Source organism: Musa acuminata, chromosome BXJ1-1, assembly GCF_036884655.1.
Source record: "Musa acuminata AAA Group cultivar baxijiao chromosome BXJ1-1, Cavendish_Baxijiao_AAA, whole genome shotgun sequence".
NCBI lineage: Eukaryota > Viridiplantae > Streptophyta > Magnoliopsida > Zingiberales > Musaceae > Musa > Musa acuminata.
The window spans coordinates 15,861,562-15,886,013 of NC_088327.1; the positions used below are offsets into that span (position 1 = coordinate 15,861,562).

Here is a 24,452-nt window from a genome sequence, read left to right on the forward strand (position 1 = left end):
CAGCCACACAAGCAACACATCTCCTTAAGGGTAGCGGCCGCAGCGATTACCCTCCCTCAGCAATCCAGAGGATGAAGCCAAACCCTCCAATTTCACTTCCAGCTTTGTTTTGACCTGCACAATAATACCAACTTTAGCAACCACATCAAGGATCATATCCAGTACTTTGAAGAAAAAAGTTGCTAAAAGCTGCAAGACCTTCTAGCTAATATCAAGCAATTTCTACTATCATAGAAGCAGTTGTGTAACACAAGCAAATACTCTGACCTAAACTCTATCTTCCCATGCAACAGCGACACCCTGTGGGTTGCATTAAAATGAAACTACAAAAACATAATGCTCTGACCATGAAGGAACAGCTGTTAGAACAGAGGACTCCAATAGAACATTTGGGACATATTAAACAAGCCATGCACATCTTCAGCCAATGGAATCATCTCTCTGATTAAGATTAAAATCACCACCCTTTTCAGCTCATAAATGATCCAACAACCACAGTTATGAAATGTGTGACTCAGACCTCAACCAAAATATTACTTCAACAAGATAAACCTAGGCAAAAGAGGGCCTGAACATTAAAGGAGATTTGGATGCATGTATATCTAACAGCTTACGTGCCTAATAAAGCAAGACTTGCTTTGGGATCAAATTATAAAAGATCTGCATTTTCAGCAATACTTAACTGCCTGTATTCAGTCTCCAAATCTTCCTACCATAATGATCTTAAGTAGATGGCGCAAGCCACTCTTAGGTCACCAGAAGAACCAGAAACATAACCATACAGCCAAAGAGGAAGCATAACCACAACTCTTCAGATTAATGTGACAAACAAGGAGTATAAAAGTACTGAAATCAACTTTTAAAAACTAGAAAGAAAAGCAAGGGCGCATTGCTCAAATAATCATAAAATCTGATATGTCCACAACAATTTTTTTTTTGAGTAAAAAAAACATATATACAATTTGGGAGCAGCAGCTCACACTAAAGTAATGCTTCTGCAGGTCCAAGAAACCAGAAAGCAGTATAGAAAAGTAGAATTCTATAAGCATAAACTAATTGACACTTGACATCCCACTGAATTCAGATGTTAGAATCAACCAGTTCAATTGGATAGTCCAGATTCACCACAACCAAATCACTCTTCCTCAAGTAGGTTCTTCCTGTTGCAAAGGGCCCAAAACAGATAATCTACAAGCACGGTAGCAACAGTACCACCTCGCACAGCTGGCAAAAATATCAGCAACAGTGATCCTCAGATGGAGAGTAGGTTTGACCGTGTCTCAGTTCTCTCTTATATCTTCAAGACGTGGGTCATATTTCCTGTCATCAGTCCACTTCTGTTGCACGTCTGGCGAGCAAGCAATGCCTGATAAGGAAATGCATCTCAATGTCACAAAGCATAGCAGGAAGAAGATACCCTAAAGTACTAAACTACTGCTCCCAATGCCTCAAGACTTGTGGTAACAATGTATCAACAAAACAATAGCTAAAATATGACAAATTTCCAGTTTGTCATGACAAATAACTAATGAACAGTCCATCACTTAACTGGTTTTACAATGCTTTACGGTAACCAATGACTTCACATTCAAGTATAGACCTTGTGACACTGACAACATCTTTTGTAACATCTGATACATATGTACACCATTACACTAGGCCAAATAACTTGCAGAGCTCCTAGTCAGAGTACATATCCCCTTTAAGAATCACAGATTAAATATTGACAGGGTAAACAACCAAAATAGCATGTATAAGGCTTGCATAGTGATGATTATAATCAGATGTAAGGTGTCACGACTAGGTACTTAGTTCTCTAAGATACCCTGATGACTAACTCTCTATTCCTATATTCCTAAATCAATTCACATACTTAAAGAACAAAAATTCAAGCAATGGTTTCAGTATACTTGCTGAAGAATCTTACACAAGTACCTTCTTGCGGGGAAACCAGTTACGATTAGTTCAGATGAATAACCATCATAAATGTAACAAAAGAAATGTAGCAGCCAATCATTTTCCATCTGATGAAATACCAGCATTTTGATAATTGGATTACATATACACAACAGAATTAAAAAAATGATTTTGTCAAGTAACACAGTATCAAGATACCCCATCCTACATTATAATACAATTTATAGTCCAGACAAGAATGCATATGCATTCTCAAGCAAGTCAAAAGTGCAAAAAGTAATCTCACCAGAAGATATCATGTGCAATGAAAACCCAAATAAATTTCGAGAAAAGTTCAGCTTGTTCGGATCATCACAAGATATGGTATTAAATCCGAACAATGCTTCAAAAGATTTGCTCTCCGAATTTTACCTAATGTCCTCATAGATGCATGTCTTGTATCTTGAGACTTGTAGAACTTTCTTGCAGTACTACAAGCAGGAAAATACAAATTTCAGTATAGGAAGATTGTATCGGGTGAACATCTCTTTTAACATATGCCCCCCTTCTTTTCTTCCATAGTGTTTCACTTCACATAGACCCTTGTCACCCCACCAAATAAACATCTAAAACACAAAAGTCTAATTAAAAAACTTAATGAACTTAAGAGATGAATTGCATTCAGCAAATGACTTCATTAAATATTAAGAAAATGTTTGGTAGCTATTAACATCAATAAAGGTCATGCAAATTCATGCAGGGCAGAAAGCAAATATGTTTTACATTTTTTTCACCAGTGAAGCAGATCAATGTATAAAAGCTTTTCAATCAATGAGAAAGAAGAAACACTGTCAAATCATACACATCAAATTATCTTCTTCTTTCTACTTTTCATGGTCCCATGAAAAGTTTTATTAATAAAGAACAAATAATATCACCACTGTTTTCAAAAGGCGTTCGAGCAAGGCCCGAGAGCCTCTCAACATGTCAAGGTGAGGCATTTCAATGAAGTGCCGCTCAAGCACTCGCTTGAGCCCAGGAATCAGGCACCTCAGGCGAGCACCCAAGTCAAGTTGGATCAAGGTTCTAGCAAGGTTCAATTGAACAAGTTAGTTCAATCAAATAAACTAATGTACTCTAACACAACCCACCACCCCCCCCCCCCCCCCCCCCCCATTGTTAGTTCAACACAATCATTGAATTTGATATTAAACTCCACTTTTTTAATATTTTTGTTATTAGAAAATGAATAATGTAATTTGGTACTTTATATGATTTCAAATTGATATATCATTTTTATTTTTATGATCATATTTATCAATCGTAATATATATACTTTTTAAATTTTAATATTCTAGAGCACCTCGCTTTGCTTGGTCTAGCACCTGGAGCCATAGACATTTTGGGACCTTAGCACCTAGTACTTTTAAAAACACTAAATATCACTCAATATTTTAAACAAATTTAACTACAAACAAAGACAAAAATCTACTTTGTAACACTTAGGAAAGTATAGTTATTCTTTAGGCACATAAAAATATAGGTAGTCAGGTTCTCTAAAACAATGACATGATTTAAAACTTGTATTTTGTTGTGTATTGAGGGCATAAAGCCAATTGGCCAACAAAGTTTCCCTTTGCTCTCACCCCTCTTCTCGTTGCTCGCATGGGTAATTATTTGCTCTGTCGTCTTTGTATTCAGACCACCGATAGGCTTCGCCAACTCCAATAAAAGGGAATCGCCACTGCCATTGAGCCAACATCACGCAAGAGATTGTGAGCAGCTTGATCGACCAATGTAAGGAATTACACAGCAACAAATATGCCTTACCCCCACTTTAAGTGGGACAATGTTGCAAAGAGATTGGAGACACATCGGAAAATCAAGACGATAGCATATGACTTTAGTGACTATGTAATGGTATTGATGGGCTTCTATGAGAAGGCAAATAACTCTAAGTGTGACCACCTCATGGAGATGCAAGCAAAGATAGAAGATGGCATCACTTGTAAGGAAATTGCATCGATTATAAGTTTGTAGCATAGGCACCATTTTCTTGCTTCTGTGCCTATGCCACAAACTTATTATCGATGCAATTTTCGTGCAAGTGATGTCATCTTCTATCTCCACTTGCATCTCCATTAGGCAATCACACTCCTCCAAGATACCATTCGTCACTCGCTTGCAGAAGCCCATCAGTACCGCCACCTAGCAGCCAAAGTCATACACTTTAGCCCGAAGTGTGCGATGCATCTACAATCTCTCCACAACGTTATCCTACTTCAAGTGGAGTGGGGCATTTTCATTGTTGTGTAATTCCTGACATTGGTCGATCGAGTTGCTTACAATCTCTTACTTGATGTTGACCCGAAGGTTGACAATGCCCGATGGCAACAACAATTCCCTTCTATCGGAGTTGGCGAAGCTGGTCGACTATGGCGATTCCCTTCTATTGGAGATAGCAAAGCCCGTCAATGATCTAAATACAAAGAGGATAAAGTGGATATTACTCTTGTAAGCGACGAGAAAAGGAGCGAGACGATGAGAGGGGCAAGAGCAAAGGGAAACTAAGAGGGAGCAAGGGCTAGACGACGTGAGGGGGTGAGAGAGGAAAACTGAGAGAGGAGCAAGAGGCGAGAGTAGAGGGAAACTGGGAGCAAAGAGAGCGAGACAAGGAGATGACATTGTAAATAATAATTATTATTATTATACCTTTTTTAGTTAATCCCTAAAAAATAATGCTATTTTAAGATTACTTTTTCTACAAGCACAATAATATTAATAACAATAGTAATAGTAATAATAACTATTTAAGGTTAATCCCTAAGAATAATACTATTTTAATATCATTTTTTCCAAAATTTAAAAACTTTGAAGAGAAAAAATATTTTTAAAATCTTAACATAATATTTTTTTCTTATAATTAATATAATATTTTAAAAACCTTAGTATGCAGTTTCTACTCTTAGAATTAATATTTCTCTTAGCATTTATATTGTCATCGGAAGGTAATAAGTCTGAGAGACAAAACATATGAAACAAACTTTGTTCAGTTGTAATGTTGCAGTATTTGAAGGCTTCATGTAATGTACCTCCAAGTTGATGTTTAAGCTAAAATTTTACTAATGAATAGCCCTTTTTATAAGTTTCATATGGTGATGTTTAAACTTTAAACATCAAGGAGGTAGCACAAAACATTAAGTTTGGTCGATACTCACATAACATAATAACACAAAACTAATAATTTAGTAAGAAGAATAATAAAACTAACAAAATGTCTACTTGTGATTCGCTATAGTCTCCTAGTAAGTGTTCATCAAATTTCCTAAAGTTCACAGGTGTCTACTCATAACCACTTGTAAGCATAAATTGCACGATCCGCCTTGATTGATAGAACTTTCGTCATGTGCTCTTGTTAATAATCCATCATATGCCTAAAAAACAAAAAGATTGATGATCAATGTGTATATCCACCATCACATTCTCAACTATCACTGCAGTCATAATTCTAATGCCAACCTCATCCAATCAGGACTCCATTTTCGGTTCAATACTTTTAACTTAATAGCAAATCCAATTTGCACTAAGCTCTCGTTCGTGATCTAAACAGACAAAGTATCCCCATAACGCGGTATTAGAAGAAGAAATAAACTTTACAGCCGAAGTAGGAAAAATGTGTCGAAAGAAACAAGGACAAGATGATGAGGAAAGGAACTCACCCATGAGGGCTTCCAAGCCAAGACCGGCGCCGGATCCGACATAATGGCCGCGCTTGGACGATGCGGGTGAGATCCTCTTGGGCGTGGTCGCCGCAGCAGCAATCAACCACCTCGGACGGCGTGGTCGGTCGATCGAACCCAAACCCTACATCGACGCAGTGGCGATACTTTATGGCGAGCGAATTTTGCGTATCAGTCCACTTGAAATTTTCACTTCAGTTCGTCTAATTATTTATATTCCTACAATCTAAAAATCACATATTATATTACATATTTTTAGCGTATTTAACTAAAAACAAAATTATATTCTTAAAAATAAAATGTTAAAATCATTTCAATTAAACCACACCATCAATTTTTATTCATAAGCAAAACAATTGACCTTTCCGCGGGCGGTAGAAATTTAACCAGCAATCAAACACAAACGTTATGGAAAAGAATCCATTTTCTTCTTAGTATGATTCAAAAGTAAATTCTATTATATATTAATTTCGATTAAGATGCCAAAGCACAACAAGAATGGCAACAGATGCTCAACCTTCCATAGTAACGGGTCGGAGCTATTGAATTTAATATATCGACAAGCATCTTTTTGGTTTTATCGAGATTTTAAATATTTTAATTTATGTAAAATCAACATAAATGAAAAATGAGAGAAATTTGTCATGCGAGTCAATACTTTTTATCTTTTATCACACAATTCTCTAGTTTTCCAAATTTTATAGCATGCTTTTTTTTTCTACTAAATGATGTAAATGTATTAAAAAAATATATAACCTGTTAATTTTGTTGAGCCTTATCTTAGCATGATGCTACTTAAGTTCCTCAGCACGTTTAACATTATGTTCGATACCATTTTATCATGATCTAAAATCTTTTTTCTTAAGCTCATATATTAATGATACTAGACTCATATTACTCTTTATAATGGCCAAAATTAAGTATTTTTATTTAAAGAATATAAGGTAAAAGGTCAAAGTGTAAAAAAAGAATTAAGAATTATATAAACAATATAAAAATAGTAAAATTCACAACAAAGAATCATGGGTTTAAACTAATAATAGACTTATCTAGTAAAAAAACCGAGGTATTTATTTTAAAAAATCACAGTAAAATTATCAAAATGTAAAAAATAATTATAAAATTTAGTAAATTTCATAACAAAGAGACTTTGCAAAAAAAAAAAAAAAAAAAAAAAAAAAATCATAACAAAAGAGAATCTTATACTTTGTTTCCTTCTATTCTGCGGTGGGCGGATAAGGACGCGGCCGGAGGAAGAATATACTCCGTCACCTGACGACGACGTAGACGTGGGTGGGTATCCCAAACTCTTTCCTCGAACGTTTTCTCGTCTCCTCCCTCGCTCTCATCTCCCAATTCGCCGGCCTTATTCTCTCTCTTCCCCATATTTAAAACCCTTCGATTCCCCTTCAACCTCAATCTACGTCGTCTTCCTCAGTTATTCTTGCCGGATCAAGAACCCCATCACGGAGTGGGCGAGAAAGGCATGAAATTTGGGAAGGATTTCCGGAGGTTCCTCGAGCAAACACTGCCGGAGTGGAGGGACAAGTTCCTCCCCTATAAGCCCCTCAAGAAGCTCATCAAGCACCTGCCGCCGCCGCCTCCTCGGGCGGAGGGGCCGCCTCCTCAGGCGGAAGGGCCGCCTCGCCCCACCGGAGGCGCCGCCCGGCCCTTGGCCCCCGCCCTCGATGCGTGGTTCGCCGCCGTCCTGAACGAGCAGCTCAAGAAGTTCAATGACTTTTATGTCGACGAGGAGGAGTATTACGTGATCTGGTTGCAGGTGATTGACTTCATCGTCGAACCCTCCTTAAATTTAGTAGGCGATGGTCCATCATAAATTCGTGTATATTACCATGGAGAAAACTTTCCTGATCGGAGTGAAATATCATGAAGGAAGGAAGAGCAGCACCATTTTTTGGGAAACAAATTGGCCAAATTCACACATGATTTACTCCTGCAATCTCCTTGGAAGCTTTTAATGTCTATATGGTATCAATGTATTGATTTTAGTCTACTTGAGCGTGAGAAGAAGGCATGCGGCTCTTGAATCGACACTTCAAGATTTTGGACGTAATTGACATTTCATGTGGAGAGAAAACGTTGAGGTAGTACTGCTGTATTTATAGATTGGTTAGGCAAAGCTGCTACCTTTATATAGTTACACAAAGTCCACTTACATGGCTGTTTCTCAAAGGCAACTTGACAATATCGTTATTTATACAAAGGCAGATTTGAGCTAGGTAGGGGTTTACTGGAGCTGGAACCAGAGTATGTGATTCAATTATTCATAATGATTCTGGTGGAATCCTACTTGGTCGATGATATAGCAAAGTGTTGGGTCAAATTAATTCTTGATTTGGACAACAATGTTTTCTGTCTTTTATGTGATTTAAGGATTCCTTCAATCCACATATTAAGGTAGAGGGTCACATCTGGCTGAGTAAACAAAAATCTGAAAAACAGCAGTCACTTTAGGTCTTTAGATCGACATCTAAGTTATCCTTTAATCTTAAAGGGTAAGTTAAACGGTTTTCAGTGGAAGTTTTTATCATGTTAGGTTTAATATGTTCTCTTGTCTGCTGTTTTTCGGTTATTTAATTTGTCTTGTTTACTATGACTGACTCTACATTTACGTCTCTAGTGATATCCTCTTTTTGCTAGGAATCCTTCTGTGTTAAAGTTCTAAAGGACCAAAATGAGTAGCCATTCAGAAGGATAAAGAGGGTTATGCCAATAGGTGTAGAGGAGCTCTAGTTTGTCCTCTGCTTTTTTTCGTGATAAGGTCTAATTTATGTCTTTTATTTATTTATCAGTGATCACTCGAAGTTGCTTGATGGAGGCTTGATAAATAATGTTTCTAGCTTCAAAATTAGCCCCAAGTTTGAAGTTTGAATCTCTACAGAAATGTGCTACTTATTTTTCACCTCTTGACCTTTTGAACTGGTCAAAACACTCATGCACACCTAATTTCTAGCTTTACTGTACAAGCAATGGTGTAAATGTTGCTGAATGTTAACAACTATAATTATTAGTGAAAGAGCTAGCAGGATAGAACTGAGCATGAGACAACAGAAGATGGTTGTCTTGAGACAAGCACAACTGGAAAATGAAAAGGCTGAATTAGTATGAGTAAACCTAGAAAATAATGAAGTTGCATTGCTTTCATGAAGAAGTATAATGTAGCATATATGTGATGTTACACAGAAAAATCATACTAGGTATAACTACATGGAAAGCAAATATTTCTTTGGAGGTATTTTAGCATTTTTAATGATAATTTTTAAATAGTTTTATTATTTTCTTTATGTCATTTTTAAGGGAGTAATTTTTCAATAGGATGTGTCATGTTATCCCTTTCTTTCATCCAGGCTTTCAATCTTCTATGCCCTGATTTACAAATCTCTTCTCTTGGTAAAAGTATTTATTATGACTTTATATATTTTAATTTAAAATTTTCCAAGGTTGATACTTGAAATTATTTTCTCTGTGAAGATGAACTGTGTTCATTTGACAATCACTGATACTGTATCTGATTGTTTTGACCTCAGTGTCTCTACTTAATCTTGAAATCCATCTTGATCACTGTAACTGCTACTTGTGGACGTGGTTATGACTAAGCGAAAAAGCTGATTTATTTGTTATCATAACTAGTCAGCCTTTTCCTTTTAGAATATTTCTGTGAGAAATAAAGTGTTTGGAGTTCGAACATCTTGAAGATGCACTTGCTTTCATTTTTTCTTGTTTCCTATGGTTATTGTTTGCGGTCCCATATTAACTAAGTATTATACGTCTTTAATGGATTCCAGGGACTCAAGGAAAGAATTGAGAAAATCAAAGAGCACAAACGTGGAACATTTACATCTGACAGAAAATTTAGTGAGGAGATGTTGGAGATTCGTAAAGATTTTGTCACTATCCATGGGAAGATGGTTCTTTTGAAGAACTACAGCTCCCTCAACTTTACAGGTAAAATTTAGTTACCTTTTGTGTAATCCGTAGCTGTAATGGACAAAGTTAAATTGCAATAATTTACCATTGCACTCCGATTACAGGCCTTGTCAAAATACTAAAAAAATATGACAAGAGAACAGGAGGTCTGTTAAGTCTGCCTTTCGCTCAACATGCTCGTCATCAACCATTCTTCACAACCGAACCACTGACTAGGTTAGTCCATGAGTGCGAAGCAAATATCGAGGTGCTTTTCCCATTGGAAGCAGAGGTTATTGAATCACAACAAACAGAAAAGGGAGAAACACATCAAACATGTAATCCTGAGGTTTCATCTGTTCGAGCAGATAATATTGGTGTATATCAAAGCATAAAGGCCGCTATCAAAATAATACAAAGACTACAGAAGGCCCGCTCCACCTACAATGATGATGATGGATCTGGAGTTGTTACCACTGAGAGTTCAGCTTCTGACTCGTCGGCAAACTCACAGAACCAGGAGGTAGATCAAGAAAGTGTACATTCTGATGACTAGGCCTCCCATTGTGTCTAGAAATCTGCCTACTGTTTTTCTGTTTTTTAGCTCCTGAGTGCACAATGGAATCAGTCTTCTATCGTGGATAATAATTCATTACGGAAATTAACCATTGTTGTAAATGTGTAAATTTTGTATTATTTGGCTCTACGACAGACCTTTCTCTCGTTAAGCAGATGTCATTCATCTTTTGCCATATATGCGGTCTTATTATGTTCAATCAGGTTCTTTCGAGGTATCAATACAGACCAAAATTGCAGTTGAATTATTGCATATTGGCTATTTCTCTTTTAAGCTAAGATTGATTTATTTCTTCCACCTATTGTACTGTTATTTAGGGTAACACGATCCTTGCAACTTTCAATCAGGTATCGATCGCCTACTACAGAAGAACTTCGGTCGGATTTGGGCTCCTTCCTTCTCTCTGCTTCTCTCCTTCGCTTCCTCGCTGTTGTACCCCAAAGCTCCATTTATGTGAGCGAGGGAAGGTGGAGGGCCGTTGCCCACGAGCAGAGAGGTGTGACTGCAGGTGAGTGACTGCCAGGAGCAACACGCGGGCGAGTGTAGCGAGTGACTGCGGCGATAAAGACTACAGTGGGGAGCATTATGAGCAGAAGGCAACCGCAATACGTGGGCAGTGGCGAGGGCCGCGGGGTCATGCGCAAGGATTACAGAGGGGGGGTGGTGCTAGCTTTGTGACGAATAGGCGATCGGTATGGGCACGTGGCAAGCGGTGACGACGTGAAATGCATCCGTTATGCAGCAGTGTGCTTTGGAAGCATAGGCATGTAATGGGGGCCACATGGTAAGGAATGCGAGAAAACCTTGCGTGAGGGCGATGTGCTATGCGAAGGTGGGGGCCGGTGAGAAGTTGACTTAGGTTGACATCCCTAGTTGATTTGATTGAGCCAAGTCTAACTCAGTTTTGAGTCAGTTCTCATAATTTCTTCTCGACGAAAAATTGGTGTCGGTTCAGCTTGAAAACTTCTTCTCCTCTTCTCTCAAAACTGACTCAAAACTGAGCCAAAGTCGAACTGACTCATAACTCAGTTTTAACAACTAGAGAAAAAACTATCTTTGTATCATGACTCAGTTTTAACAACTACAGAAAAACTATCTTTGTATTCAATACTTGCTATTGGCTATATCCCTTAGCCACAAGGCGAGTAACTACCTCCTTCCATGATTTTAAAGATCTACTTGCACCCAACTAGCCTTTTGTTAGGTGGAAGCTTTATCAATTCTCAAGTATGATTTTTTAATAATGATCGTAACTCCTTTATCTTCATTTGATGTAACTTCTTTTAGTTTGAACTATCAAGAGTCTCCTTATATGAAATTGGCTCTTCTGCATGCTACAACTCTTTTGTAACAACGAATGTGTAAGTGATGATGCACATACTTTGGGTTTAGATGTGGTCTGTGACATTATCGGTCGAGGTCAATGCTACAAGGTTACTCCTCCTCTGTTGATTGTAGTTCCTCCTCCTTTGTTTCATCTTTCAAAGATGTAGGGGTGACGACAAGTTCTTTAGGTATGGAGGACGATTTTAGAATCAAAATTTCTTTGTTTGGTCGAATCTATCTTTTGTAGCCTCCTCATTGTCCTTTTGTATTTTGGCTTTACGAGTCTTTGGGTACCAAACTTTAAAGCATTTTAACCCTAAGAGATAACCTAAGAAAATGTAATATTTTGATATAGGTTCTAATTTACCATTATTCACCTTTACATATACTTTATAACTAAAAATTTGTAAATGAGAATAAGACGTAAGGGACCTACTTTTTTTTTTTTTTTTTTCTAGTGTTTTGAACACAATAGTAGATGATGGTGATTTGTTTATCAATTAGCATATAGTCGACTATACCTTGACCAATAATAACTTTGGAAGCTTAGTGTTTGAGATCATGCACACCACTCTTTGATGGTCTAGGTTATTTTCTCTATTACCCTAATATGTTGTTGAGTGTAAGACACTATATAGTGACAAATGATTCCTTCCTTCACATAATAATTATTGATTTTGCTACTATAAAATTCTAGACCAATGTGGATAGGAAGCGTCCAGCACACCTCCTAGTTTATTTCTCTATCATATTTTTTCACATCTAATTTTTTTTTAAATATTTAAAAAATATAATATTTAAAAAGTCATTAATGAAGATTAGTATATAGCAAACTCCTCCTTAGAAGATTACTCTTATATTTAAAAAAATATAATAATATCTTCCTTGAGAAGTCATTAATGAAGATTAGTATATAGCAAACTCCTCCTTAGATGAGTATATAGCAAACTCCTCCTTGAGAAACTACTAATGAGGAACCTCATAAATTTGAATGGATATAATCGAGAATTCCATTTGTGTGAGATTATCTAGTGGAAAAGGAACTCTTAGACTCTTACTTTTTAAAAATATGGTGCTCATATTATTTAAATCTTGATAACTTTCTATCGCCTAATAAACATTACTTATTTAAAATCACCATGTCTTTCTCTCCTATATGACTTAATTTCATATGTCACATCTTTGTATAGTTTCATATAAGATAAACGAACTAGATTGAACCAAATCTCCTACTACCGTAGAGTCTTGAAGGATGTAGAGTTGACTTTTCTTTTCAACTTTAAGGATTTTTTATTTTAAAAAAAAATCATCTTAGTCAGAGTAGCCATAGCCTAAGGTATCCAAAATAGGTAATGGAATTAGATTTTTTTTAACTCGGGAATATACTATACCTTTACTAGGGTCTTTACAACCCCATCATGCATCTTGATTTTAACTGATCTCATTTTGATAATTTTGTATGACGAGTTATTTCCCATAAGCACATATCCTTTTTCTTAGGTGAGTTCATATGTGGGGAATGTTGGAAAACCTAAGAGAGTATGACATGTGTAGCAAAAAAATAAAATAAAAATTGGTTTCCTAAAAATAGGTTTATATCAAATCACGTGCGACGATTGAGAGTGAAAAACTTGTAAAACTGCAAACAACATAATACGATCTCACCTAAAAGAATTTGTATATCCATGATCTATAGATCCTAGTCTGTTAATGAAGGAGATATCATATTCTCCTATTTAGCAGTGATCCACATAGTGGATGAAGTGGCGACGCACCTCCACTAATACAGCAGAAGCAATCCTTTTTTATGCTCTCTTGCATTAGAGAGGGGTAATCGGTTGAGAACGAAGTAGGGAGAGAAGATAAAGAGATGATAGCTAAGGAATATAGCATTATAACCCTTTTAGTCCCACATTCCTTTTATAAAGAGCTTTTGTTGTTAACTCTAATGGATCTTGTCCCATTGGATATTAGATCTCCATCCAATAACCCTAACATATTTGATATTTGATTTTTATCTAATTATCTTTAGCTTAATGGAAATTAAATTTTTATCCAATTATCCACTTTAAGCTCTTATTGAGTTTCACCCAATAGATCCAATAAAATAAAGACTTATTAGATATCACATATCTAATCTTTTATTCATCACCTCATCTATCATATGTGTGTGACTTACTAGGCCCAATACTGAGCTGGTCGTGAGTTGCACATTTTAAAACTCTTTCTAATTGAGTGAATTATTATCTCATAATAATTTACTCAACTTATCGATTGTGGATGTACTAGGCCACTATACCATACTCCCCATACAATATATAAGGATCTAATCTATTAAACTTGTTTACCCTCAATTACTATATATTTATAGTCTCTCATCCATTTAATATCCTAGGGACTACATATCGAGTATGGTGCTATCAAGCACATACGGAATCTATCGAGTCTCGCCCTAATCAGATTCTTCCAGAGAACTTATTCTCTCTCAATTCGAATGACCCTAGCTAGAGATTTGCTTGAGCAAGAATACATATGACATTTCTCTCATAACACAAAGAGCGGATGATTTTCTATCAACACTCAATCACCTTGATAAGATTATTTACCTCTCCTAATGATCGATTATGCTAGATCTAAAACTTTCAGGCCTATAAATTTGATATCAAAAAGTGAAGTACTTATACAATGATATCCTTGGTGTCTCAAATATAAAGATCAAATACACAACTAGGACTACAAAATTATTGTCTGACGATGTGATATCATTAATCATCCAACATTCCATGAGCGGATCATTTACTGAACTTATTCTCCAATGAGCACATGCATTATATCTCTAGTGTCCCCACATAAACAGCAATGAGACCAGTTACCTCCGTCATATAGATGGATATATAGTATACTGATTTGTTTGGTTATCTCAATGTCCCTCTCGAGTAACCTATTGCTAATCATAGGTACCCTACAAGTCAATCATGTGAGTGATAACATATATTGCTAGCATATATGCTTTGCAAGTCAATCACATAAGTGATGACACGTGTGACATGACATACTCTTTTTGTTTATTATTATTATGATATTTTCTTACTTTATATTATTATTATTATATATATATATATATATATATATTGATGTTCATAAATCTATGCAATGAGAATCAGATCTTGATAAGATATTATTCGAGAGAGACATCAAAACAATCGGATAGACGGATTCCTTCCGAATACTCCGTACTTATTTGAAGCTCCTCGATAAGGTGCTCCGTACTTATTTGAAGCTAGAGGAGATGGGCTTGGATCCCCGTATAACGAGCTGCATTTGTTGACCAGGGCTTATGAGGACTGTTCCTGACGGTGTTCGTGAATTGCTCCCAAGAGGATGTGGCTGGTAAACTGATAGAGTACTATTCCACCCTTAAACGAGTGAAAGGTTGGCAGAGGTCTGACAGGACGAGATTCCTCTTCTGAGATTACTTCACAATCTTAATAAGTGAGAAAGGAGCTCCTTTTGTTTGCTGTAAGTATTGTTGTAGCTTCTGCAGTTTCATTGTTAGTGTGATATAAGCTCAATGCAGGGATTTCTAAATCAAAGATTTAATGGTTTCATTACAGCTGGAGGATGGCTTTTCATGGACTTCACAATCCAACACGAAATTGGATGGCAGTTGTGCAAGTGAAACTAGAAATGTTGGATTTTCATGCTTGTTATTTGCTGGTTAGACATTAAGAAACAGGTTTATGTTCCTTTCTCGATAGTTCAAGAGCTCTTGCTTGTAGTGATTTGTATCTCATTTTTTTTGTTATCTTTTAGCATACTTAAAACTTGCTTTGCCTGTCTTTAGTGTATGCCAATCATCTATCTATTAGATTTCTTGTAAACATAATTTTTAATAATCATAAAGGTAATAGATATTGGCTAATAGTGGGATGCTTTTGATGAGAGTAACTCTCATAATAATTTATCTTAGATTCTCTCTTCTCACCTATAAATAGATAGGATCTTTAAAGATTGGATGAGGCATGTAATGTATCTCATAAAAAACGTAGTTGAGAGATTATAGTTTCTCTCTCAACCTTCCTGAATTATCAATAGTGATCAAAGTAGGAAGAGAGGAAAATGATAGTCTAGTTCTCCTTGCAGATTGACAGCAATTTTGGATCTAAAGACAGTGCCATTGTAGATTATATAGAGATTCTTTTCAGATGACATCAAAAGATATGCATCGTAAAATATAAATAATGTTATTTGATTTCAATCCTGACATAAAAGATTTTTTTCACATTACATATAACATATTATAGATTTTATGCTTATAATTGGTATCAGAACCTAGGTCCCTGAGATCAAATATATTAGATTTATTATTTTTATTTATGATGTTTGAATGATCCATATGTTATTGATTTGTATTTTTATCTATTCTGGTTTGCTTTTTGCTTATTGGCAACATTAGATTTCTTATAAACGTGATTTTTAATAATTGCGTAGGATCATTGTGCAGCATTATTGTCGGCCTTGCTGCGTACCTCCAAAAGATCTGTTGACAGCAACGACTGCACCGGGCAGAGTGCGCATCGCAACAGATGTTCACACAGTCGGTAGCCGCACACACACACTAGGTGGTGGACCGTGCTCAGGCATAGGCCACGCACGAGATTAGTGTTGCAAGGGGGCCACACAGTTGGCAGCCACCCGCACGCAATGACCGTGCGTGGGCAGGAGCCGCGGCCAGACGTGCACAGGCGACGACAGCCACTCGCGGGCACAAGCCGAGCATTGTGCTGATCGCACGGGCAATCGCACGGGCGATAGTGCGTACACGTGATTGCCGTGCATGACCAAAACCCGCGTTGGTGGGTAGGCCGCACCAGCAGCAACCGTGCACGTGACGACGACATAGGCAGAAGGGTTTTGGCAAAATTATAGTTTTGCCTTAGGGTTTTACTTTTTATTAAATTACAACTTTGCCCTTTCATATTTTATTTTTTTAATATTTTGACAGTTCTGCCCTTTACAATCCCGTAATTCCAATTTATGTCCTATCAACATATTTACAGTTTTGCTCTTATAAATTTGAGAATTCTAATTTATATCCTCAATTATAAAATTAATAAATATAATTTATTATAATTATGATTGAATTTGATCATGATTATTTTTTATTATTTGATTGGATTTAATTTTGATTAAAAAACTATAAATTATGATTTACTTTTATAATTTTCTCATATGACTTATTGATTACATTTTACATATGGTAAATAAAATCCAATTATTGTTCTTGGATATTCATTTGATTATTCACATGTATATATTTAAAATTATAAAATAATATTTATCTTTCACATGAAGGCATGATTTATATGTTATCATATGAGTTTTTCGTTTGTTGATTAATGTTTAATAATTATTATGATTATTATTCTATTATTGAATTACTTAATATAAATTAAATTAAAAAAATTAATGAATATTATTTATAATTCATCTCTCTAAATTTTATCTCACTTGTAGCTACCAAAGTGGCCTAGGATGATAGGCTTTTGGGATGTGAATTACAATAAAAGTTTTATCATTTATAAGATATTTTAAATTATATTTTGTATTATTGTATTGGTTTTCTAGACACCAAAGTGACCCAGACCAATAACTTATAAAATAATATTAAAGAATTAATCTTAAATGATATTAAGAAAATAATATTCACATTGACATACATAATTAGGAGATTTAAATAATCCAAAAAAATATATTTTAAATAATTATGTGATGAGATAGGATGATACTATTTTGGATATCTTTGTAATTTAGGGTTGTATACCTAAAGGTAACAACACTATTTCACAAAGATGGTATCAATCCTCCATAGATAATCTCAAGTGAACACTAGATATGTCAATATTTCATCCAAAGGTGAAATATAGATAATATCAATAGTTCATCATATTTTAAAAAACTCAAAGTATGAATGTTATTTTATATTTTGCAATGGTATTTCCGTCCATACATTCTTATGCTTCTAGTGTCCTTATACTCTTTGGATCAAATTATTCAGAATGACCAGAGCATATGCAATTCACACTAGACGTATGAGATCTTGATTTAGCATTACTTGTTGAAAAGCCTATAGATTTGATTGATAAAAGTACTATAGAACGAATTAATGAAATGAAGGCTTTGGAAAGATCTGATAGGCTTAGTTTAATGTTCATAAGAATGATAATTGAAAAGAACATAAAGACTTCATTACCGATTGCAACTAATGCACGAGAATATTTAAAGGTTATTGAAGACATATTTAAATCTGCTGATACGTCATTGGTTGACATACTAATGAAACAACTGATTACGGCTCAATATGATGACACTCAAGGAATTCAGGATCATATCCTCAATATGTTTGATAAAGCTACAAAACTTAAAGCATTAGGTATCAATGTTAATGAGTTTTTCCTCGTGAAATTCATTCTTAATTCTTTTCCTTCTTAGTTTGGCCCATTTAAGATTTACTATAATACAAATAAGGATAAGTAAGACCTGAATAAGTTAACTAGTATAAGTGTTTAGGAAAAATTCAGATTAAGATAGAAAAGCTCATATAATGTCATGACTACTACTCAAGGAGTTGGTAATAAGAAAAGAAAATTGAAGCATCATCCATCAAACAAATTTGTTGGGTCTGAAAGTGTTAAACAGACTAATGAAAAGAAAGTTTTTATAGTAAAGTGTTTCTTTTATGGCAAGAAAGGACATGTGAAAAAGGATTGCATTAAACATAAGACTTAGTTCGAAAAAATAAAATATAAACTTGACTTTTGTATATTTCAAATCAAATATTATAAAAGTTCCTTCTAATACTTCGTGGATTTGTTTTGGTGCTTTAACTCATATTACTAATAATATGTATGGATTTCTTTCAATCCAAAAACTAAAAGAACATGAAAGATTCATAATTATGAAAAATCGTCTCAAAGTGAAAGTGATATGAGTATAGACTTATCGTCTACGCCTAGAGACAAGTCATCTGATGGATCTTGTTGACACATGTTGTGTTTTTGTTATTTCTAAAAATTTAGTTTTTCTATTTAGAATTGATGAGTTAGGATATTGTCTTTCTTTTGGTAATGGTAAATTTAGTATATTTTATGATTCAGTAAAAGTTGGTTCTGAAATTTTGTGTAATGGTTTGTACAGAATTAGTTTGCAAAGACATTATTGACCTTGCAATCAAGTGTTGGATTGAAATGTAGTTTCAATAATGAAATATCTTCTATACTATGGCATAGACGATTGTGGTATATCTCCAAAGAAATAATAGAAAGATTAGTCAAGGATAATATTTTGGAATATTTAGACTTCACTAATTTTAATATTTGTATAGATTGCATTAAGGAAAAGCAAACTAAACATGCAAAGAAAAATACCATAAGAAGTAAAGAACTCCTTGAGATTATTTATACTTATATTTGCAAACCACTCCATATTCCTTATTTTAGTGGAGAAAGATATTTCATTATATTTATAAATGACATATCCAACTATATTTATCTAATATATGAAAAGTCTCATGCCGTTGACACTCTTGAAGTGTACATAATTAGGTCGAGAGACAATTAGATAAAAAAGTTAAAATTATCAGATCTGACAGAGATAATGAATTTTGTGGTAGATATAATGGATCTGATTATAATATTGGTCCTTTTGCTAGATTCCTAGAACAATAGAGTATTTGTGCTTAATATGTATTATCATGTGTGTCACAACAGAATAGTGTTGTTGAAAGACGAAATCGTACTCTTATGGATATAGTTAGGAGCATGATGAGTTATTCCTCTATGCTTGAGTCAATATGGGATGTAGCTTTTAGAATAGCTATGCACATCTTGAACAGGGTTTCTTGTAAGTCGATTCCATCACTCCATTTGAGTTATGGACTGGTAGGAAGCATAATCTGAGATATTTATATATTTGGGAGGTATTATACAGAGATAAGAGTATTCAATCCATATGAAAAGAAATTGGATCCAAGAACTATTTATGGATATTTTATTAGTTATCCAGAAAAATCTAAGAGATATAAATTTTATTGCCCTAATCATGGTACGAGGATAGTAGAATATGGTAATGCAATATTCTTAGAAAAAAAAAATTAGTGGGAGTGAAAAATCTCGAAGGATCAATTTTGATATTAAGAAGATTCAAGTTAATTCTCCAATATCATCTTCTATTCAAGAAATTATTGTTCCTCAAATTAATAAGAGAATTGATAAGGGTGAACAACAAAATAACATTAATGAACTCTCACGTGACGTTGATGTCGTCACTAATGATCTTATAGAACAATCACAATTGGTAGCTTTGAGAAGATCTTAAAAGAAAAGAAAATATGTCATTTCTGATGATTATGTAGTATATCTACAAGAATCAGATTATGATATATGAATAAAAAGAGACCCCTTATCATTCTCACAAGCCATATAAAGTTACGATTCTGAAAAATAGTATGATGCAATGAAAGAAGAGTTAAAATCAATGGTCCAAAATGATATTTGAAAACTCATTGAATTATCCAATAATTGTAAAAGAGTCAATTGTAAATGAGTCTTTAAGACAAAACATGATTGGACGGGCAATATCGAATGATATAAAGCCAAACTTGTGGCCCAAAGATTTTCTCAAAATGAAAGCATCGATTATAACGAGACTTTTTTCTCTAGTTTCTAGAAAGGACTCGTTAAGAATCGTTATGACATTAGTAGCTTATTATGATCTTGAATTACACTAGATGGATGTGAAAATAATATTTCTGAATAGGGATTTAAATGAGGAAATATATATGAAACAACCTAAAGGAATCATAGAAAAGTGAAAAGAAGGTTGGGCTTGTAAACTTGAGAAATCCATTTATAACCTTAAACAAGCTTCCAAACAATGATATATAAAGTTTAATGGTACCATTATTTCTTTCGAATTTAAGGAAAATATTGTTGATCAATACATATATTTGAAGGTAAGTGGGAGCAAGTTTATTATCTTTGTCTTATATATGGATGAAAGTTTACTTGCTAGTAGTGATCTTGGTTTGTTATACAAAACCAAGATATTTCTCAATAATAACTTTAAGATAGTTGATATGAATGAGGCAGCCTATGTTATTGACATTAAGATATTCAGACATAGACTTATTGCATCATCAATAATGAAAGCTGAATTTGTGGCATGCTTTGAGGCCATAAATCAAGTCTTATGGTTATAAAATTTTATCTTAAGACTTGATGTGGTTAACTCAATTGCCAAACTGCTGAAGATATTTTATGATAATACCGTAGTAATTTTCTTATCTAAGAATGACAAGTACTCTAGTGATTCTAAGCATATCGAGATAAAGTACTTGGTGGTTAGAGAAAGAGTCCAAAAATAACAAATGTCAATTCAGAACCTAAGCATCACTATGATGATTACTGATCAATTTACTAAAGCTTTACAGTATAAAATATTTAAAGAATATATTTTTAGAATGGAACTTGTGAGCAATCCATAAAAGATATAGTGATGGATGTTTAGGTGGATGCTATTATTAATATTTTTTCTTGCTCAATTAAAGTTATTTGTTTCTACTATCATGTTTATATTTATGTTTATGCATATTATAATTAAATATGATAATATGATTGTCTTGACAATATAAATTATATGAGTCATTATAGACTATATTAGGAAAGACTAACAATGATGTGGTACGTAGAAGGGAGTATGATATTGATGATATACAATTGCTATGACTAATATTGATAGTTGGACATAATATAGTATTATTATGTTTATTTGACTTATTTGCTTGTTTTTATAATTCATAGCCATGTATAAAATATTTTTCAAAATTTTTGGAATCCAATTAGGTAAAATTATTTTCAAACAAATTTTATTTTATTTATTTTAATTTTAAATATCTTTTATATCTTATCAATTAACAGGTCAAGTGGGAGAATATTAGATTTTATGGCCCTTTATAATTAGATAAGATATATAATAGAACTAATTAGATTTTGATGACATATATTGGCTAATAGAAAAGTTTATATTATAATAGGATTCCTTAGGGGATGCCATTGATGGAAGAAACTCTCCTAATAACTTATCCTAGACCCTCTACTCTCGCCTATAAATAGAGAAGACATCTAGGGACTGGATAAGGCATGCAACGTATCTCATAGAGAACACAATTGAGATATTACAGTTTCTCTCTCAACCTCCTTGAACTATCAATCTAAGTGGTCCTATGAAAGGATAAGAAGAGAGGAGAAGGAAAGTCTAGTTCTCCTTACAGATTGACAATGATTTTGGATATAAAGACGGTGCCCTTGCATATCACATAGAGACCCTTTTCATATGGCATCAAAAGGTATGCATCGTAAAACAAATCTAATGTTATTTGATTTCAATCTTGGCATAAGAGATTTTTTCCACATTACATATAACATATTATAGATTTTATGCTTATAATAGGCATAAAAGATTTTATTCTTTATGAATATTAAACTAAGCTTATCAGATCTTTCCCAAGTTTTCATTTCATTAACTTGTTTCATAGTACTTTCATCAATCAAGTTTGTAGGCTTTTTAACAAGCAATACTAAGTCAAGATCTAATATGCCTAGTGTAAATTGCACATGCTCTAACCATTCTGAATAATTTGATCCAGAGAATACAGAGACACTAGAAGCATAAGAATGTATGGATGGAAGTACCATTGTAAAATATAAAATAATATTAATGCTTTGAGTTTTTCAAAATATGATATCATCTATATTTCACCTTTGAGTGAAATATTAATATATCTAGTATTCACTTAAGATTATCTATGGATGACTAATATCATCCTTGTGGAATAGTATTGTTACAATTTGGTATACAACCCTAAACTGAAAGGATATCCAAAACACTATCATCCTACAATATCATATAATTATTTGAAGAAGATTCTCTATTGAGATTATCTAAATCTCATAATTATGTGTGTCATTATGAATATTATTTTCTTAATATAATTTAGGACTAATTCTTTAATATTATTTTATAAGTTATTGGTCTAGGTTACTTTGCTGGCTATCAGACTAATACAATAATACAAAATATAATTTAAAATATTTTTTAAATGATAAAACTTTTATTGTAATTCATATCTCAAAAGCCTATCACTCAAGCCCGTGCGGTGCCTACGCGATCTGCCCAACGCTCGACCTATGCTCGCGAGTGGCTGTCGTCACTTGCGCACGGTTGGCCACGGCTCCTGCCCACACACGTTTGCTGAGTGCGGGTGGCTGCCGATTGTGCGACCCCCCTGCAACACTAACCTCGCATGTGGCTTATGCCCGAGTGTGGTCCATTGCTTGGGCATGTCCTACCCGCACACGACTATCACTTAGACGCAACTGCAGTGCGCAAGCTGCCCGGCGTAGCCGTTGTCGTCAACAAATCTACTAGCCATACGTAACAAGGCTGACAACAGCGCTGCATAGCGATCCTTTGCGATTATTAAAGATCATGTTTACAAGAAATCTAACATTATCTACAAGTAGACGATAAAACAGAATAGATAGGAATGCATATCAATAAAATATAGATCATTCAAGTATCGTAAATAAAAATAATAAATCTAAAGTATTTGATCTCAAGAACCTAGGCTCTGATACCAATTGTAAACATAAAATTTGTAATATACTATATATAATGCGAAAAAAATCTTATATGCCAGGATTAAAATCAAATAACATTATATCTGTTTTATGATGCATACCTTTTGATGCCATTTGAAAAGGATCTCTATATGATCTGCAAGGGCATCATCTTTAGATCCAAAATCGTTATCAATATATAAGGATAACTAGACTCTCCTTCTTTAATCTTTCAATTGCGTTCTATATGAGATGTGTAATATAACTCATCCAGTCCCTAGAGCAGAAGGTCTAAAATAAATTATTAGAAGAGTTCGTCCCATCAGGCATATCCCCTCAGAAATCCTACTATAATATATATATATTTTTATTAGCCAATATCATAATCCAATTAATTCTATTATATATCTTATTCAATTATAATGAACCACAAAATCTTGAACTTGTTTTAAATCACCTTTGAATTTGAGCTGTAAAAAAGAATAGCGTCGTATTTGGTTTGTAAATTATATTCTTCCACTAATGCTATGTCTGAATCAAAAGGTTAAGGCGTTTGTTCACACAAAATCTACTGATGGTCACTATGTCATGCTAGATTGAATTGGGAGTAGTCTCCTCTTGCATCAGGTACTTATGATGCCTTTTGGTTATTTTTTGAGATGCAACTTGCTGGTGTACGTAACAGATGTAATTACATCTGCTTCTATCTGTTTGTAACCAAAATAGGTTTATCTAACATGGAATGGAAGAACAAATGGTGATACACCAGAGTTTGATTACTGGAACATGTACCAGTTGTATGTTATGTCTTTGCTTGAATACCGAAGGGGTAATTTTAGTTTGTGTTATTAGGATCGATGGGGTTTTATGGGTACTACCAGGAGCTGGAGCAAAATAATTAATTGTATTGTGAGTCTAAAGGCAGTTTTGGTTTTAAATCTTATGAAGTATGATCACTTCATAACCCTTGATGATCATCTTGGATAAATGGCATCTCATTCCCATAATCATGCAAGCAATTCATGTCATTGACCAGGCATTTACTATGATCAAGGATGATTAACTAAGACTTTAAAGCAACTAGCAAATTTGGAGTATGATTTCTTCTTGGTCAAAATGAGTTGACATGCAGGTTTGACGGCTGCAAGGACTTGTGTCAGCTAGCTTGCTTATGGATCTCTACCCTGCAAAACCTGATCCCCTGGTGTTGCAGCTACCTCAATCCTTCTGGCTGATTTGCTTGGATCTTGCAGGCCAACTTTCTTGTTAATGGATGGCCACCGCATTGCTTGAATGCCGGCAGTCAGG

General features: G+C 34.4%; 2 protein-coding genes and 1 non-coding gene across 3 annotated transcripts; 1 reads left to right on the forward strand and 2 right to left on the reverse strand.

Moving 5' to 3' along the window:
* Positions 1-867: 867 nt before the first annotated feature.
* On the reverse strand, positions 868-7,022 carry LOC135679331 (uncharacterized). Its single transcript, XM_065192971.1, has 4 exons — positions 6,843-7,022; positions 5,616-5,815; positions 2,329-2,387; positions 868-1,366 (listed from the first exon to the last, which is right to left on the reverse strand). The coding sequence occupies exons 1-4, from the start codon at positions 7,020-7,022 to the stop codon at positions 1,281-1,283; spliced, it is 525 nt and encodes a 174-aa protein (XP_065049043.1). The 3' UTR covers positions 868-1,280.
* On the reverse strand, positions 2,344-2,462 carry LOC135592715 (small nucleolar RNA snoR104). The gene has a single exon (XR_010479204.1). It is a non-coding gene; the product is annotated as a small nucleolar RNA snoR104 (small nucleolar RNA).
* On the forward strand, positions 6,849-10,291 carry LOC103999061 (SPX domain-containing protein 4). The gene is made up of 4 exons (XM_009420722.3): positions 6,849-6,929; positions 7,075-7,416; positions 9,443-9,602; positions 9,689-10,291. Exons 2-4 carry the CDS (start codon positions 7,123-7,125, stop codon positions 10,117-10,119), a joined length of 885 nt encoding a protein of 294 aa, XP_009418997.2. The 5' UTR covers positions 6,849-6,929; positions 7,075-7,122; the 3' UTR covers positions 10,120-10,291.
* Positions 10,292-24,452: the final 14,161 nt, after the last annotated feature.

What these genes read in the sequence shown, in the direction of transcription:
- LOC135679331 (XM_065192971.1), bottom strand. Translation starts at nt 7,022, where the DNA reads ATGGGGAAGAGAGAGAATAAGGCCGGCGAATTGGGAGATGAGAGCGAG. An exon ending in GCAGAATAGAAGGAAACAAA is followed by an intron (nt 5,816 to 6,842) that starts GTATAAGATTCT and finishes GAAAATTTCAAG; the next exon opens with TGGACTGATACGCAAAATTC. An exon ending in TGCATCTATGAGGACATTAG is followed by an intron (nt 1,367 to 2,328) that starts GTAAAATTCGGA and finishes TTTCCTTATCAG; the next exon opens with GCATTGCTTGCTCGCCAGAC.
- LOC103999061 (XM_009420722.3), top strand. Translation starts at nt 7,123, where the DNA reads ATGAAATTTGGGAAGGATTTCCGGAGGTTCCTCGAGCAAACACTGCCG. An exon ending in ATTACGTGATCTGGTTGCAG is followed by an intron (nt 7,417 to 9,442) that starts GTGATTGACTTC and finishes AATGGATTCCAG; the next exon opens with GGACTCAAGGAAAGAATTGA. An exon ending in CAGCTCCCTCAACTTTACAG is followed by an intron (nt 9,603 to 9,688) that starts GTAAAATTTAGT and finishes CTCCGATTACAG; the next exon opens with GCCTTGTCAAAATACTAAAA.